The sequence below is a fragment of the Sminthopsis crassicaudata genome, chromosome 6 (assembly GCF_048593235.1).
Source record: "Sminthopsis crassicaudata isolate SCR6 chromosome 6, ASM4859323v1, whole genome shotgun sequence".
NCBI lineage: Eukaryota > Metazoa > Chordata > Mammalia > Dasyuromorphia > Dasyuridae > Sminthopsis > Sminthopsis crassicaudata.
The window spans coordinates 256,739,948-256,756,838 of NC_133622.1; the positions used below are offsets into that span (position 1 = coordinate 256,739,948).

The 16,891-nt window shown below is 61.4% G+C and overlaps 1 protein-coding gene across 8 annotated transcripts in view; it reads left to right on the top strand.

Moving 5' to 3' along the window:
• The window catches only part of CHID1 (chitinase domain containing 1), a 31,903-nt gene that overhangs the window by 14,112 nt on the left and 900 nt on the right, over positions 1–16,891 (top strand). For all 8 annotated transcript variants that reach the window (XM_074273595.1, XM_074273599.1, XM_074273597.1 and 5 more), the window contains 5 exons: positions 6,066–6,158; positions 8,703–8,807; positions 9,191–9,346; positions 15,969–16,049; positions 16,725–16,767. In XM_074273595.1, the coding sequence (XP_074129696.1) occupies positions 6,066–6,158; positions 8,703–8,807; positions 9,191–9,346; positions 15,969–16,049; positions 16,725–16,767 (478 nt within the window). The remainder of the gene's footprint in view (positions 1–6,065; positions 6,159–8,702; positions 8,808–9,190; positions 9,347–15,968; positions 16,050–16,724; positions 16,768–16,891) is intronic.

Below are 16,891 nucleotides of genomic sequence, written 5' to 3' on the forward strand. Positions count from 1 at the left end.
GCGTGTGTGTGTGATTGTGAGTGCGTGTGTGTGTGTGATTGTGAGTGCGTGTGTGTGTGTGATTGTGAGTGCGTGTGTGTGTGTGATTGTGAGTGTGTGTGAGAGAGAGCATGTGATTGTGAGTGCGTGTGTGTGTGATTGTGAGTGTGTGTGTGATTGTGAGTGTGTGTGTGAGAGCATGTGATTGTGAGTGTGTGGGGGGGGTGGGGGGTGCGCGTGGGGGTGATTGTGAGTGCGTGTGTGTGTGATTGTGAGTGCGTGTGTGTGTGATTGTGAGTGTGTGTGATTGTGAGTGCGTGTGTGTGATTGTGAGTGTGTGTGTGATTGTGAGTGTGTGTGTGAGAGCATGTGATTGTGAGTGTGTGTGTGATTGTGAGTGTGTGTGTGATTGTGAGTGCGTGTGTGTGTGTGAGTGTGTGTGTGATTGTGAGTGTGTGTGTGTGATTGTGAGTGTGTGTGAGAGAGAGCATGTGATTGTGAGTGTGTGTGGGGGGGGTGCGCGTGGGGGTGATTGTGAGTGCGTGTGTGTGTGATTGTGAGTGCGTGTGTGTGTGATTGTGAGTGTGTGTGATTGTGAGTGCGTGTGTGTGATTGTGAGTGTGTGTGTGATTGTGAGTGTGTGTGTGAGAGCATGTGATTGTGAGTGTGTGTGGGGGGGGTGGGGGGTGCGCGTGGGGGTGATTGTGAGTGCGTGTGTGTGTGATTGTGAGTGTGTGAGTGTGTGTGTGATTGTGAGTGTGTGTGAGAGAGTGTGAGTGCGTGTGTGTGATTGTGAGTGTGTGTGTGAGAGAGCATGTGATTGTGAGTGTGTGTGTGTGTGATTGTGAGTGTGTGTGTGATTGTGAGTGTGTGTGTGAGAGCATGTGATTGTGAGTGTGTGGGGGGGGTGGGGGGTGCGCGTGGGGGTGATTGTGAGTGCGTGTGTGTGTGATTGTGAGTGCGTGTGTGTGTGTGATTGTGAGTGCGTGTGTGTGTGTGATTGTGAGTGCGTGTGTGTGTGATTGTGAGTGTGTGTGAGAGAGAGCATGTGATTGTGAGTGCGTGTGTGTGTGATTGTGAGTGTGTGTGTGATTGTGAGTGTGTGTGTGAGAGCATGTGATTGTGAGTGTGTGGGGGGGGTGGGGGTGCGCGTGGGGGTGATTGTGAGTGCGTGTGTGTGTGATTGTGAGTGCGTGTGTGTGTGTGATTGTGAGTGTGTGTGTGATTGTGAGTGCGTGTGTGTGATTGTGAGTGCGTGTATGTGTGTGATTGTGAGTGTGTGTGTGAGAGAGCATGTGATTGGGAGTGTGCGCGTGGGGGTGATTGTGAGTGCGTGTGTGTGTGATTGTGAGTGCGTGTGTGTGTGTGATTGTGAGTGCGTGTGTGTGTGATTGTGAGTGCGTGTGTGTGTGTGATTGTGAGTGTGTGTGAGAGAGAGCATGTGATTGTGAGTGCGTGTGTGTGTGATTGTGAGTGTGTGTGAGAGAGAGCATGTGATTGTGAGTGCGTGTGTGTGTGATTGTGAGTGTGTGTGTGATTGTGAGTGTGTGTGAGAGCATGTGATTGTGAGTGTGTGGGGGGGGTGGGGGGTGCGCGTGGGGGTGATTGTGAGTGCGTGTGTGTGTGTGATTGTGAGTGTGTGTGTGATTGTGAGTGCGTGTGTGTGATTGTGAGTGCGTGTGTGTGTGTGATTGTGAGTGTGTGTGTGAGAGAGCATGTGATTGGGAGTGTGCGCGTGGGGGTGATTGTGAGTGCGTGTGTGTGTGATTGTGAGTGCGTGTGTGTGTGTGATTGTGAGTGCGTGTGTGTGTGTGATTGTGAGTGTGTGTGAGATTGAGCATGTGATTGTGAGTGCGTGTGTGTGTGATTGTGAGTGTGTGTGTGATTGTGAGTGTGTGTGTGAGAGCATGTGATTGTGAGTGTGTGGGGGGGGTGGGGGGTGCGCGTGGGGGTGATTGTGAGTGCGTGTGTGTGTGATTGTGAGTGCGTGTGTGTGTGTGATTGTGAGTGTGTGTGTGATTGTGAGTGCGTGTGTGTGATTGTGAGTGCGTGTGTGTGTGTGATTGTGAGTGTGTGTGTGAGAGAGCATGTGATTGGGAGTGTGCGCGTGGGGGTGATTGTGAGTGCGTGTGTGTGTGATTGTGAGTGCGTGTGTGTGTGTGATTGTGAGTGCGTGTGTGTGTGTGATTGTGAGTGCGTGTGTGTGTGTGATTGTGAGTGTGTGTGTGAGAGCATGTGATTGTGAGTGTGTGGGGGGGTGGGGGGTGCGCGTGGGGGTGATTGTGAGTGCGTGTGTGTGTGATTGTGAGTGCGTGTGTGTGTGTGATTGTGAGTGTGTGTGTGATTGTGAGTGCGTGTGTGTGATTGTGAGTGCGTGTGTGTGTGTGATTGTGAGTGTGTGTGTGAGAGAGCATGTGATTGGGAGTGTGCGCGTGGGGGTGATTGTGAGTGCGTGTGTGTGTGATTGTGAGTGCGTGTGTGTGTGTGATTGTGAGTGCGTGTGTGTGTGTGATTGTGAGTGTGTGTGAGAGAGAGCATGTGATTGTGAGTGCGTGTGTGTGTGATTGTGAGTGTGTGTGTGATTGTGAGTGTGTGTGTGAGAGCATGTGATTGTGAGTGTGTGGGGGGGGTGGGGGGTGCGCGTGGGGGTGATTGTGAGTGCGTGTGTGTGTGATTGTGAGTGCGTGTGTGTGTGTGTGATTGTGAGTGTGTGTGTGATTGTGAGTGCGTGTGTGTGATTGTGAGTGCGTGTGTGTGTGTGATTGTGAGTGTGTGTGTGAGAGAGCATGTGATTGGGAGTGTGCGCGTGGGGGTGATTGTGAGTGCGTGTGTGTGTGATTGTGAGTGCGTGTGTGTGTGTGATTGTGAGTGCGTGTGTGTGTGTGATTGTGAGTGCGTGTGTGTGTGTGATTGTGAGTGTGTGTGAGAGAGAGCATGTGATTGTGAGTGCGTGTGTGTGTGATTGTGAGTGTGTGTGTGATTGTGAGTGTGTGTGTGAGAGCATGTGATTGTGAGTGTGTGGGGGGGTGGGGGGTGCGCGTGGGGGTGATTGTGAGTGCGTGTGTGTGTGATTGTGAGTGCGTGTGTGTGTGTGATTGTGAGTGTGTGTGTGATTGTGAGTGCGTGTGTGTGATTGTGAGTGCGTGTGTGTGTGTGATTGTGAGTGTGTGTGTGAGAGAGCATGTGATTGGGGGTGTGCGCGTGGGGGTGATTGTGAGTGCGTGTGTGTGATTGTGAGTGCGTGTGTGATTGTGAGTGTGTGTGGGGGGGTGTGAGTGTGTGCGCGTGGGGGTGATTGTGAGTGCGTGTGTGTGATTGTGAGTGCGTGTGTGTGTGTGATTGTGAGTGTGTGTGTGAGAGAGCATGTGATTGGGGGTGTGCGCGTGGGGGTGATTGTGAATGCGTGTGTGTGATTGTGAGTGTGTGTGTGAGAGAGCATGTGATTGGGGGTGTGCGCGTGGGGGTGATTGTGAGTGCGTGTGTGTGATTGTGAGTGCGTGTGTGATTGTGAGTGTGTGTGGGGGGGTGTGAGTGTGTGCGCGTGGGGGTGATTGTGAGTGCGTGTGTGTGATTGTGAGTGCGTGTGTGTGTGTGATTGTGAGTGTGTGTGTGAGAGAGCATGTGATTGGGGGTGTGCGCGTGGGGGTGATTGTGAGTGCGTGTGTGTGATTGTGAGTGTGTGTGTGAGAGAGCATGTGATTGTGAGTGTGTGTGGGGGGGGTGTGGGGGGTGCGCGTGGGGGTGATTGTGAGTGCGTGTGTGTGTGATTGTGAGTGCGTGTGTGATTGTGAGTGCGTGTGTGTGATTGTGAGTGCGTGTGTGATTGTGAGTGTGTGTGGGGGGGTGTGAGTGTGTGCGCGTGGGGGTGATTGTGAGTGCGTGTGTGTGTGTGATTGTGAGTGTGTGTGTGTGTGATTGTGAGTGTGAGTGCGTGGGGGTGTCATGGCAGGTGCCCCGTCCCCTGGGCCGGACCTTGGCAAGGTCGGGGCTGAGATGGCTCACCAGGGCTCCCGAGCAGAGAGGGCTGAGGTCACACGAGTATGAAGCATCCGGGGCAGGATTTGAACTCGGGGCCAGGGCTCTTTCTGACTGTCCAGAATTAATTTTCAGTCTTTGAGTTGCCAGCACCCAGCGGAGTTGCAGGCACACAGTTGGTGCTTAATGCTTGCTTACTGGGGAGAGACTCTCTTTAGCTGCTGCAGACCGGAGGCCTTTTTGTCATGAGTAGAGAAGCGGCCACCAGAGGGCGCCCGGGGCTGCCTTTCTCTGTCTGGGAGCCTCCCTGGAGCTCCAGGGTTCCCCACAGCAGTGGGCAGGGCCGGGCCCCTTCTGGAGATGTGCCCCTCCCTCCCAGGGCTGCCCCTGCCCAGCACCATCCCCCACTTCCAGGCCTCCCCATCTCCCCCCCACTTCCAGGTCTCCCCATCCCCCACTTCCAGGTCTCCCCATCCCCCACTTCCAGGTCTCCCCATCCCCCACTCCCAGGCCTCCCCATCCCCCACTCCCAGGCCTCCCCATCACCCACTCCCAGGCCTCCCCATCCCCCACTTCCAGGCCTCCCCATCCTCCACTCCCAGGTCTCCCCATCCCCCACTTCCAGGCCTCCCCATATCCCCCCCACTCCCAGGCCTCCCCATCCCCCACTCCCAGGCCTCCCCATCCCCCACTCCCAGGCCTCCCCATCCCCCACTCCCAGGCCTCCCCATCCCCCACTCCCAGGTCTCCCCATTCCCCACTTCCAGGCCTCCTCATCCCCCACTCCCAGGCCTCCCCGTCCCCCACTCCCAGGCCTCCCCATCCCCCACTCCCAGGTCTCCCCATCCCCCACTCCCAGGCCTCCCCATCCCCCACTCCCAGGCCTCCCCATCCCCCACTCCCAGGCCTCCCCATCCCCCACTCCCAGGCCTCCCCATCCCCCACTCCCAGGTCTCCCCATCCCCCACTCCCAGGCCTCCCCATCCCCCACTTCCAGGCCTCCCCATCCTCCACTCCCAGGTCTCCCCATCCCCCACTTCCAGGCCTCCCCATATCCCCCCCACTCCCAGGCCTCCCCATCCCCCACTCCCAGGCCTCCCCATCCCCCACTCCCAGGCCTCCCCATCCCCCACTCCCAGGCCTCCCCATCCCCCACTCCCAGGTCTCCCCATTCCCCACTTCCAGGCCTCCTCATCCCCCACTCCCAGGCCTCCCCGTCCCCCACTCCCAGGCCTCCCCATCCCCCACTCCCAGGTCTCCCCATCCCCCACTCCCAGGCCTCCCCATCCCCCACTCCCAGGCCGCCCCATCCCCCACTCCCAGGCCTCCCCATCCCCCACTCCCAGGCCTCCCCATCCCCCACTCCCAGGCCTCCCCATCCCCCACTCCCAGGTCTCCCCATCCCCCACTCCCAGGCCTCCCCATCCCCCACTCCCAGGCCTCCCCATCCCCCACTCCCAGGTCTCCCCATCCCCCACTCCCAGGCCTCCCCATCCCCCACTCCCAGGTCTCCCCATCCCCCACTTCCAGGTCTCCCCATTCCCCACTTCCAGGCCTCCTCATCCCCCACTCCCAGGCCTCCCCGTCCCCCACTCCCAGGCCTCCCCATCCCCCACTCCCAGGCCTCCTCATCCCCCACTCCCAGGCCTCCCCGTCCCCCACTCCCAGGCCTCCCCATCCCCCACTCCCAGGTCTCCCCATCCCCCACTCCCAGGCCTCCCCATCCCCCACTCCCAGGCCGCCCCATCCCCCACTCCCAGGTCTCCCCATCCCCCACTCCCAGGCCTCCCCATCCCCCACTCCCAGGCCTCCCCATCCCCCACTCCCAGGTCTCCCCATCCCCCACTCCCAGGCCTCCCCATCCCCCACTCCCAGGCCTCCCCATCCCCCACTCCCAGGTCTCCCCATCCCCCACTCCCAGGCCTCCCCATCCCCCACTCCCAGGTCTCCCCATCCCCCACTTCCAGGTCTCCCCATTCCCCACTTCCAGGCCTCCTCATCCCCCACTCCCAGGCCTCCCCGTCCCCCACTCCCAGGCCTCCCCATCCCCCACTCCCAGGTCTCTCCGCCTCCTGGTCCTCCTGCATGCCGACCTGCCCCCTCTCTTGCAGGGATCTCCTGCACACGCTGACGCATGTGGTGGAGGCATTGCACCAGGAGCAGCTGATGGTCATCCTGGTTGTCCCGTCCACCATCGTCCCAGGGTGAGTCGAGAGCCATGGAGGACGCTCGGTCGCCGTCCGCACCCAAATGGGGCCCCAGAACTGGGGGGCACGGCCTCAGGGGGAGTGTTTGGCGCCTGTTAAGGAGGCTTCTGCCCAGTTGGGAAGACAGGGCCGCCCAGCGTGAAGTGCTTCCGGGAGGATGTGGAGCAGCCTCCAATGAGTAGGAGGGGCTGAGGAAGACCCTGAGACGCCCTGTAGGTCCCGGCCGTGCGGGGGGCTAACCCTCCCCCACCACAAGTTCCCCCTTCTTCCCTGCCCCTGTTGGCTTGTATTTCCATGCCCAACTCTGTGGGTGTGAATGGGGTGTTTGTGATGGGTGTGCTGTGTTAGGACCCCTGCAGGTGCGGGGGAGGTTCACGCTCGCCTTGTTGCAGACCCATCTATCTGTCTCCCCTCATCATGGGGACACAAGCGGGTCACTCTCCCTTTCTCTCTGCCCGGTAGCGGTCGGCTTCAGAAGCGCGGCTGCACGGGAAGCGCTTTATCCGGGTCCCGCCCTTCCCGGAGCGCTGGCGCGCTCACCCGTCCACGTTCCCCACGTGTCCTGTGCCGGGAAGCCGGAGCTTCTCTGCCTGAGGAGCACTCGGGAAGCTTCTGCCTCCGGGAAGGCCCCTTCCTTCCCTGTCGGCCGTCCTCGGTTTTCCTGGGCAGGTTCTTCTTCCAGCCCGTGTTCCAGGCTCTCCGCTCCCTCATGGTGCTGGCTGCTACGTCACGTGCGCGCCCGCCTGGGCCCCTGGGCTTGTTTTGGGGCGGGCCGGCCGTTTTCACTTTGGGGTTTCATTCGGGAGGTGACACACCCGGACGCCCCCACGCGACGCGGTTCTGGGAGATCTGGAGTTTTCTCTGAAGGTTCTTGACATCTGAAGTCTCGACTCTTGTTTTTCCTTTTTATGTTTGTGGCTTTCAGCTGCTTCCGCGCTTCTTAACATTTTTTCCTCCTCATCGATGTTTCCAAGGTCAGTAGTTTCTCCGGTGAGACACTCTGGCTGTTCTTCTTTCTTTTTCAGTCTTCTGACGTGAATTTTGTTTTTTACCGCGTGGAGTCACTGGCTTCTCTTTGGCGCCTTTTCATTTTCAGGGCGTTTGTGCCTGGGCAAAGATCTGTACCTCGGGGGCCAAGCTGAGCAATTCCCTTCCCAACCCCATCTTCTTTGGCTCCATTTCTTTCCCCTTTTCTTCCTCTCCCACGTTCATTCCATTTATGGAAACAGCTTTAACTTTTTTTTAAGCTTTGCTTTTTTCTCTTCTAGGAATTCTAGTTGAGTTTGTGCCCAGTCTGTGCTTTCCTTTCAGGCTTTGCTTGGGACCTTTGGGGGTCATTCCCTTCTGCGTTTGGGCCCAGAGTGTCCCTGTCTCCATAAGAGCTCCTTCTTCGGGACCATTTCCTGAACTGGGAGGGCTTTCTGGGAGGCTCTGAAGGGGAGTTCTGGGCTGCTTTTGCTCTCACTCTGAGCTGTGAGGGACGGCTCAGAAATGATCCCAGAGTGTTCCATGAAAGCTGCTCCCTGCCCCGCTGGCGGCGTGCTGCGCCAGCCCCCTCAGCCAGCAGGGAGGCGACTGCGGGCTTGCCTCTGGTCTGGGAGTCCCTGGCCTGCTGTGTGTGAGAGACAGACACACAGATAGAGCCAGAGGGTCATTTCCCTGGCTCCTGAGCCCACGCGCCAGTCTGAACCTTCCCGGGGCTTCCCCCATGTGTGGCTCATCTAGAAGGGAGGGAGGCACGCAGGTGGCAAAGCCTGGCGCGGCCTGTAATTGCTTCTGTGCGGTTCCCCTCGTGAGCCATCAAAATCAATTTGCAGCAGATGGGGCCTCCAGAGCGAGTCCTGCCGGGCATGGCTCAGAGCGGGAGCCCTGGGCATTGCCCGTGCTTTCCCCCGGCACGCCAGCCCCTTCCTGCTCCTTCTCCCAGCCACTGCTGACCCCTCTGTCCCCCAGGGGGTGACGCTGGCTGAGCCGGCCCTGGAGATCTCCTTTGGGGAATAGAGCGGGGACCGTTGCTGTCTGCCCATCCCTGGGGCCCGCAGGTGCCCCTCTGGGGCCCGGGGGGCTGCAGACCCCACAGTGGAGCAGCGGCTCCCAAACCACTGAGGACCCCCCGAAAAGAGCTCCGGGACATCAGCACTTGCCTTTTAATGCCAAAATTAGCCCTACCCCCGCTGTGGGGGAGGGGCAGCGTGGAGGGTGCAGAGGGCCCCAGGTAGGACTTCTGGGGGGATCACCGTGGAGGTCAGCTGTCCCAGGGGGAGGAGCCTCTGATGATGACGGCAGGAACTTGGGGTGCCCCCACACCCCCAGACTCAAAGGGAAACCGGCTTCTGGCAGAGGAGAGGCTTCCCCATTTGGCCATTTTGTCAGGGGCCTTCGGGGGCCGGACGGTTCGGCCTCGGGGTCCAGCAGCCCCCGTGGGCCAGGGCGCCGCGAGGTTCTGCTTGTGGATTGGCCGGCAGGCCGCTGGCTCTGAGGGACCCGGCCTGGGAGGGAAGGCCCGGAGTGGCCCTTGTGACGCCCTGGCCGTCTCTGCAGGAAGGACCACCTGGGGATGTTTACCAAAAGGGCCTTTGACCACCTGGGCCCCATAATCGACGGCTTCAGCCTGATCACCTACGACTATTCTGCCGCTGCTGAAGCGTGAGTAGCCGTGGGCAGGGCCCAGCCCCTGGGGGTCCCCTAGGGCTGCCCCTTTCTCCCCTGGAGCAAGGGGCACCTGTCACAGAGGGCACCGAAAATTCCCTATGGATGGACCCTCGCTGAGCTCGGGGATGTTCCCCTGGCCCCTTGAGGGAACCCTGCCCGAGGCTGGAGAAGGGGGGGATGCCTAGAAATGGGCCTGGGGCCCTCTCCCACCTGGGTTCTCCCCACCCACCACTGGCGCGGCCTTCCTAGTAGCCGGGCCTGGCCCAGCAGGTCCCGCGGGCCGGGGGGGCCAGATCGGCGGGCCGGGGTCAGGGTCTCCGGAGACATCCCCGGGAGTGTGCAAAGTATACCTCCTCCTTCCTTCCCTCCTGCCTTAGGCCTGGCCCAAACGCGCCTCTGTCCTGGGTTCGAGATTGTGTCGAGATCCTCGATCCGGACTCCAAGTGGCGAGACAAGATCCTGCTGGGCCTCAACTTCTACGGCATGGACTTCTCCGCCACCTCGGACTCGAGGGAGCCGATCCTCGGGGACAGGTGAGGCCGTCCCGGGGCTAGAGCCGGCCTGTGCCAAGCTGAGCAGGGAGGGCGGAAGGGCAGGCGGGGGGAGCGGCAGCGGGGCCGGACTTTGGCCCTGTGAGAGCCCAGCCGACGGCCCGGGCCACCTCTGCCTGCCGTGGGCTCTTGCCCCAAAGGCTGCAGGCCGCTGGGCCCATTGACTTCTATCTGCTGGGGCCTGGTCTGTTTCCCTGTGCTGCGGTTTGAATGATGGGCTGGGCCGCGAGCTGGCACTGCCAGGCAGGGGCTCTGTGCCCGTAGTTAAGCCATCACTGTGGACAGCAGGGACTGACTGGTTGGTTGGTTGGGTCATCCAGAAATGCAGATTAAATTCGAAAATGAGGTTGGGCTTCTTCCTGCTGGGAGAGGGTGCTTAGACATTGTCCCGCGTCCCATTGCCGCTGAGTCCCTTTTGTTCGTACATTGTCCCCATGATTTCCCTGAAGGGCCTTCACCTTTTTTCCCATCACATGAATTTTCTTAATTTTTCCCTAGCTCTTTAAGTAACGTTCTGGCAGCTTAAGTGCGTTGGCCCTGGACAAACAAATTAATTCAGTCGGTACTATCATTTTCATCCCGTTGGCTCAGCCTGTCCACGGACAGTTAATTTGCTGCCCGAGCGTTCTGTCTGGGTATTCATTAAGGCTCCTGGGGGTCCCTGGGTAGATGGACTCCTAACACCTCGTAGACCCAGCGCTTCTCGCAGACTTCTCTCGCCGCCTCCTCCGACGGGACTTGGTGATAATGTATAGAAACGTCGATGCTCGTGTGGGTTGGTAAAAGTATTGCTTGTTTTGAGGAGTTTTTTCGTGGACTCTCCAGGGTTCTCTAGACCAGGGCCCCTCGAGTCGTGTGGGCCCCTCTCCGATCTGCACCGAGGTGTTTCTGGCAGCGGTCCTGCCCGCGCCAAGGGCCACGTCGTGTGCCCGGAGCCGAGGCCGCAGGCAGTGCAGCGGGCCAGCGCTGCCGGAGACTCGTCGTGGGCCGTTGCCCTCGGGCGCTCTCTGCTGCTGCCACATTTTCCTCGACGCCCCCATTCGGTCGCGCCACCCCATGCCCCACGGCTCGAGAAGCTCTGCTCTCCCCAAGCTGTCTGGGTCCCTCGGGGTTGTCCCTCGTCTCATTGGTCAGCTCCTCCGTAGGCAGATCACAATGGGGACGAGCCTGGCGCATAGTGGACTGTTTAAAAAAGGCGAGGCTCCCATACAGCTAGAAAGGGGGTGCGTGTATCGCACTCGGGGCGCCCACCACAACAAGCGCTCCTCTGCATTTGTCCTAACGGCCCGAGCTGTCTCTTACTCCGGCACCGCCGTGAACAGGCTGGCGCAGGAAGCCGTTGCCCGACGCCGGTCTCAACACTACATTGTGCGTTAATGAAACGAGCCCCTCGAGCCCCCTCTGTTGCTCCATCCGTCGGGGCAAACAAGGAAGGCTCCGACACGCGGACTGACTGGTCCCGCCGGCCGCCAGACAGATGGCGGCCCTTCGTTTGGCCCCTCTTCGGGCTGCTTTGTGTGAGACGCTCCCGGGACGGCGCTGACAGGGCAGCGCCTCCTCGAGGAGGGGGAACGCACTTCGGGGACGGCAGCGGGCCCGGCGAGCCCGGAGACACAGGTTGGGAGAAGCTTCTTTGCTTATTAAGAGCTTCTAGTTTTCTCTGGAAACCTCCTTCTTGCCCACCCACTGAGGGTGTGCGTTCAGGGTTAGGGTTTTATTTGTTAGATTTCGTGCCATGAAAAGAGATCCGGGAGTCTCGTCTTCCTGTTTGAGCCCGGGGGCAGTGCAGGGATCCGACGTCTCGGGGGGCCAGGTGCCTGATGCCGCCACACGGGGGTCATTCTGGGCTTCGGGGGCCTCGCTCGTCTCTGCTTAGTCAGTTGTTCCGGCAGATTCCTCTCCATTGGCCCATCCCAGAGGAGCCGTGGCCGGCAGAAAGCGCTTCCACCGGCTGGGTCACGGCCGACCTGCCCAGGAGTCCCCTGGGCACACACGCGCACACACACACAGACACACACGCGCACACAGACACACACACGCACACTCACATGCACACACACAGACACAGACACACATGCACACACACATGCACACACACGCAGACACACAGACGCGCATGCACACACACTCAACAGCACACGCGCGCGCACACACACAGACACACACACGCGCACACATACACGCGCACGCACACACACAGACACAGACACGCGCGCACACACACGCACACACACACGCGCGCGCACACACACAGACACACACACGCGCACACATACACGCGCACGCACACACACAGACACAGACACGCGCGCACACACACGCACACACACACGCGCGCACGCACACACACACACGCATCTGCGCGTGCACAGGACTTAAGGCGAGGTCACTGAGAAGCAGACCTGAGGGAGCCCCTCTGGGGGCCACACTCCCCCCGGCCTCCCCCACAGAGCCTCTTCCCCGCCTGCTTTTGTCTGCCTGGACTCAGCCCCTTCTTCCTTTGAGAAAAGCCGCCCCTTTGGGCCAGAGCCACGCCGGGCCCCTCCGCCAAGCCCCAGGGAACCGTGGAGGCCGGATCTCTGCGTCCTGGCATCCCGGCGGGGGGCCGACATCTCGGGCCGGGCGAGCTTCCCCGTGGCGGCTCTCCCTCCATCCACAGGGCCCCGAGCATCCGCCCTCCAACTCAACTTGTGTCCTTCCTCCGCCCGCTGTTCTTCCAGACTCCCCGGCTTCTGGAGTGCAGAGGGTCCCTGCCCCTGGGCCCAGGCCTGCGCTGAGCCCCGGCTGCAGAGACCACTCCCTGGTGCCATCCCAGTCTGGAGAGCTGACAAGTGGGGGCAGCTGCCTCCCCTGGGGACTAGGACCCCCAGCCCTTGCTGCTATCGTCTCTTCCCGGCTCTGTGCTGTCCCAGGTCTGGAGGCTCGGGCCCTTTGTTAGGAGCTGTCTGTGGTGCTGATCCTGCCTCTGCTCCCAGCATCCTGGGATCCCCCTCGTCTTGGGGGTACGGTCCTGGGAGCCTGGCCTTCCAGATCTCAGCATGGTGTTTGTGGGAGGGGCTGGAGGAGGTGCTCACTGTGCTCTTCCTGAAGGTCGTCTGCAAGTCCCTGTGCAGGAGCCCAGGTGCCAGCTCAGCAGGGCGGCGTGCCAGGCAGGCGGGCTGGCGTAAACAGCTCAGGGCCTCAGAGACACATTCATACTTCAGCTGCCCAAGCGAGGTGTCCGGGCCGAGGGCCTGCCGCCGGCACAGAGGAGGGCCCTTCATCCTCCTCATTCTGGAGGCAGCTGCCCCCGGACTGTCCCCAAAGGCCCTTCTGAAGCAGAAGGGAGAGACCCTGGGATGAGCAAATGAGATCTCCCTTCTCTCGGCTTTTCGGGCCCTTGGCCCGTCTTGCTGTGGAAGTGGGCGCGTCGTGCTGTGACCAGGAGGGGTATCAGGGAGGCGACCTCCGGGCCCCATTTGGGGCCAGCTGCTGCCCAGCGCCAGACCACCGGGGACACCGCCTTCCTCGGCCGTTCTCGCCCGATTCCTCGGCATCGGCTTCCCTGGGATTTTTGGTCTAGGAGAGCAGGAATCCCTCGTGGCTCCACCACCTGTTGGCAGGAGGGCGTTTGCAGCTTGTTCTGTGTTTGTGACTGAGAGTCAGCAGAGAAGGGGCCGGTGGAGGAGCACGGTGCTCCAGCGCTGAGCGCTGTGCTCCCTGGCCTTCCTGGATGGCGAGTGTCCGCAGCCTCTGCCGCGGGCGCGTGGTCATCCGGGCAACCCCTCACTTCCTGATTCCACCCCAGTACTTATCGAGAAGGCGTGTTCATAGAAAGTAGATCGTCCTGAGCCAGTCCAAAAAGGAAGGAGACAGGAAGGGGATAGCCGCCCTGCAGGGGCGCCCCGAGGCCGCAGCTTTCTGCAGGCAGACGCCAAAGCGCCCGAGGCTTCTGGAGTCCAAACTCTAGAACATTCTGCTTCTCCTGCTCTGTCCCCGTAACAGTTCTTTTAGGTCTTCTCAGCTTTTTTCTGAAACCATCCCTGTCATTTCTTATCACATGACTTATCACATGACCGTATTGCATGGCATCCACTTCCATCTCCACCTGATGGCAGCCCCTGCCCGCCCACTGCCTCCACAGAAGCACGCCACAGCTTGTCCTCTCCACCCCTGCTCACCCCAGAGCTTGTGTCACTCCTTCTGACGTCACCTTTTGTGGCTAAATCCCGTGCGGGCAGCTCAGGAATGCGGTGGGGAGAGCCCTGGTTCTGAGGGACGCGAGTTCAGATCTTCTCAGACACTTAACCCTTCCTGGCTGTGGGACCCTGGGCCAGTCACTGAACCCGGTACCTGGTGAAAACAAGCAGAGTCATCGCGGACTGCTTTGTGGGCAGACGTGCGACACGCTGGGCTTGCTTTCCGCCAGACTACTTTCCACTTTTCCGAAAATGCTAAGTTCTTATCCCCAAAGCTTGGATCTTGGGGTTTGTCACGTGTGCGCTTCCTCTACCCTGCGCCACTGAGCTTGCCCAGATCCCACTCGTGTCCTTGATTATGGCTCCATTGGATGTCGGGATACGCGATCCAACTGCCGGTGGCTGCTGGACGTCTAACGGGGACCCCCCGTCACCCTCACCCCGCAGGGACCCCCCCCCGTCACCCTCACCCCGCAGGGGACCCCCCCCGTCACGCTCACCCTGCAGGGGACCCCCCCCCTCACCCTCACCCCGCAGGGACCCCCCTGTCACCCTCACCCCGCAGGGGACCCCCCCCCAGTCACCCTCACCCCACAGGGGCCCCCCCATCACCCTCACCCCACAGGGGACCCCCCCCCCTCACCCTCACCCCGCAGGGACCCCCCCCCCGTCACCCTCACCCCGCAGGGGACTCACCCTCACCCCACAGGGGACCCCCCCCTCACCCTCACCCCGCAGGGGACCCCCCCGTCACCCTCACCCCACAGGGACCCCCCCCCCGTCACCCTCACCCCGCAGGGGACCCCCCCCCCCCCCCTCACCCTCACCCCGCAGGGACCCCCCCGTCACCCTCACCCCACAGGGGACCCCCCCCCCCGTCACCCTCACCCCGCAGGGGACCCCTCCCGTCACCCTCACCCCACAGGGGACCCCCCCCCCCGTCACCCTCACCCCGCAGGGGACCCCTCCCGTCACCCTCACCCCGCAGGGGACCCCCCCTCATCCTCACCCTGCAGGGGACCCCCCCCCCCGTCACCCTCACCCCGCAGGGGACCTCCCCCATCACCCTCACCCTGCAGGGGACCCCCCGTCACCCTCACCCTGCAGGGGACCTCCCCCGTCACCCTCACCCCGCAGGGGACCCCCCTCCCCCAGTCTGATCCTCACAAAGACAAGCTCCACTGGCCAGCTGACCTCGGGCTGGCAGTGAGCCCCGGGCTGTGGGCCTGGGGCATGCCCGCCTGCCCGCCCTCCTCAGCATCTCCATAAATAGCCGCTGAGCGGAGGCTGCGGGCGACCTTGGCAGGTCTGCTGAGCCAGCGGCTCCCGTCTGCTCAAGGTCCCCCGCCCGGCCCAGTCGTGGCGAGGGCTCAAGGCCCCCCGGGGGCAGGGGCTGCTCGGTGCCCATTTTTACCCGGGGGCAGCCCGGGCTCCCCAGCTAGGAAGAGGGCACACGCTCGGAGGAGGCGGCAGAGGGCTCCCCAGCATCTGGGCCTGTGGCTCGGGGTTCCCGGGGCTCCCCCTCGTGGCTGGCCTCTCCGGGGCCCCCCACGCTGCCTTAATTCCGTCTCTGCTGGTTTGCCCCGACTTTTTCCTTAGAGTCTTGGCTACATCTTGACTTAGATCTGAACGCAAAGGATTCTGGGGAAGAGAGAAAACTCTGCTCTGGATCCCAAACCCGGGGCCACCAGCAGGCAGATCTGCCAGAGCTGCCCAGGAAGTGCCCCCGCCTCCGGGCACCGTGCCGGGCAGAAACCGTCCTGCTGTTTCATTAGAGCAAACATTAACTGCCAGCTGTGTGCAGACCCCTGTGCTCAGGGCTGGAGAGATCTGATTGACAGCCGCTGAGGCAGTGGCGGAGAGGGAGCAGCCAGGGGGCCCGAGGCGCTCCTGGAGGTCATTTGAGGTGTGGCCGGCAGTCCTTGTCCCACTGTGGGGTCCCGGCACAAACAGCTTAGGCCTTAAAAGGAGGTGGGGCCCGAGACACCCCCTACATCCCCCCCTCGGTGTGTGCTCAGTTTCACCCAGGAAATGCTTCATTTGCCCTTCGGGACGTTCTTTTGTCTAAATCTGACTTTAGGCGACTAGAGCTGGAAGCCAGCCCGTCCTCCTGACCTCGGTAACTCTGGGAATGCCCCACGTGGCTCCGAGGATTCTGGGCTTCCCCCAGGACCCAGAACCACCCCGAATATCTGGGGTTATCACCCCCATTTGAGGCCCCCATTTATTTGCGTTCACTGATATCCATCTACTTTGTTTACAAGTTGTGCTGGAGCGAGTGAGGCAGAGTGCCTGCGGAGAAGGATGTTGGGGGGCCTGTGTGAGCGGGTGCACAAAGGCCTGGGCTGGGGGCGGCTCCCGGGGCTCTGGGGCACGTTGGGCTGCCCCAGCCTGACGCCCTTTGGGGTTTTTCCCGGTTTCCTCAGGTACATCCGGGTCCTAAAAGATCACAAGCCCAAGCTGCTCTGGCACCAAGAGTTTGCCGAGCACTACTTTGAGTACAAGAGGTGAGCGCTGAGCCCCTGAGTGGTCTGGGGCTTGGGGGGGATGGGGGTGGGAGGGGGCCTGGACCCGGAAACCTGTGCCCTCTACCCCCCAGAGGGTGCAGCTGCAGGGCTGAGGGGCATGTGAACATCAAGCTTCCCAGGCCGGGGTCATCCGGCCCTTCCTGCTCCCCTCGGGTCCCCTTGTCCAGGTCTTCCCTGCTCCAGAAGGGTCCCTGTGCCCCACGGGCAGGATGGCGCCACGCTGGTGGGAAGGCCGGCACCTGGAGGACGAAGGCATGACTGGACAGGCCCGAGCCTCGGCATGCATCCCACTGGGTGGAAGCAGAGCGAGTGCCAGGAAGCCGGGCAGGCCGGAGAGCTCAGTGGGCATCCACAGCTGACTGACCGGCCAAGCCAGGAGACGGTCGGGCTCTCAGAGTGGGCTCGTTCTCCTTGAACAGCGTGGGCAGGAGCAAGGACCACAAGGCTGGGGAGAGGACTCCCCAACGTGGCCACAGACCCTTTACCCTTAGTGCCTCCTAGACCTGGGACTTTAGGGAGCCCGTCTGGAGCAGGGCAAGGTCTGGAGGGGGAGATCCAGAGTGGGGGGGCCTGGCAGTCAGCGGGACCCTCAGCTTGTACCGAGGAAAGTGGCTGAGAAATCCCACTCCCCACACGCCTCCTTGTGTCTTTCAGAAGCAAGAGCAGAAAGCATTTGATCTTCTTCCCAACCCTAAAGGTAGGTTGGTTTGTGCTCCTCCCAGAGGCCTGGGGGTTGGGCGTCAACCCCAGGCCCTACACTGGGGAGCCTGGCCTCTTGCCCCTCCCCCAGACCCTTCTGGTCGCCCTCCCCTGCCAGGGCC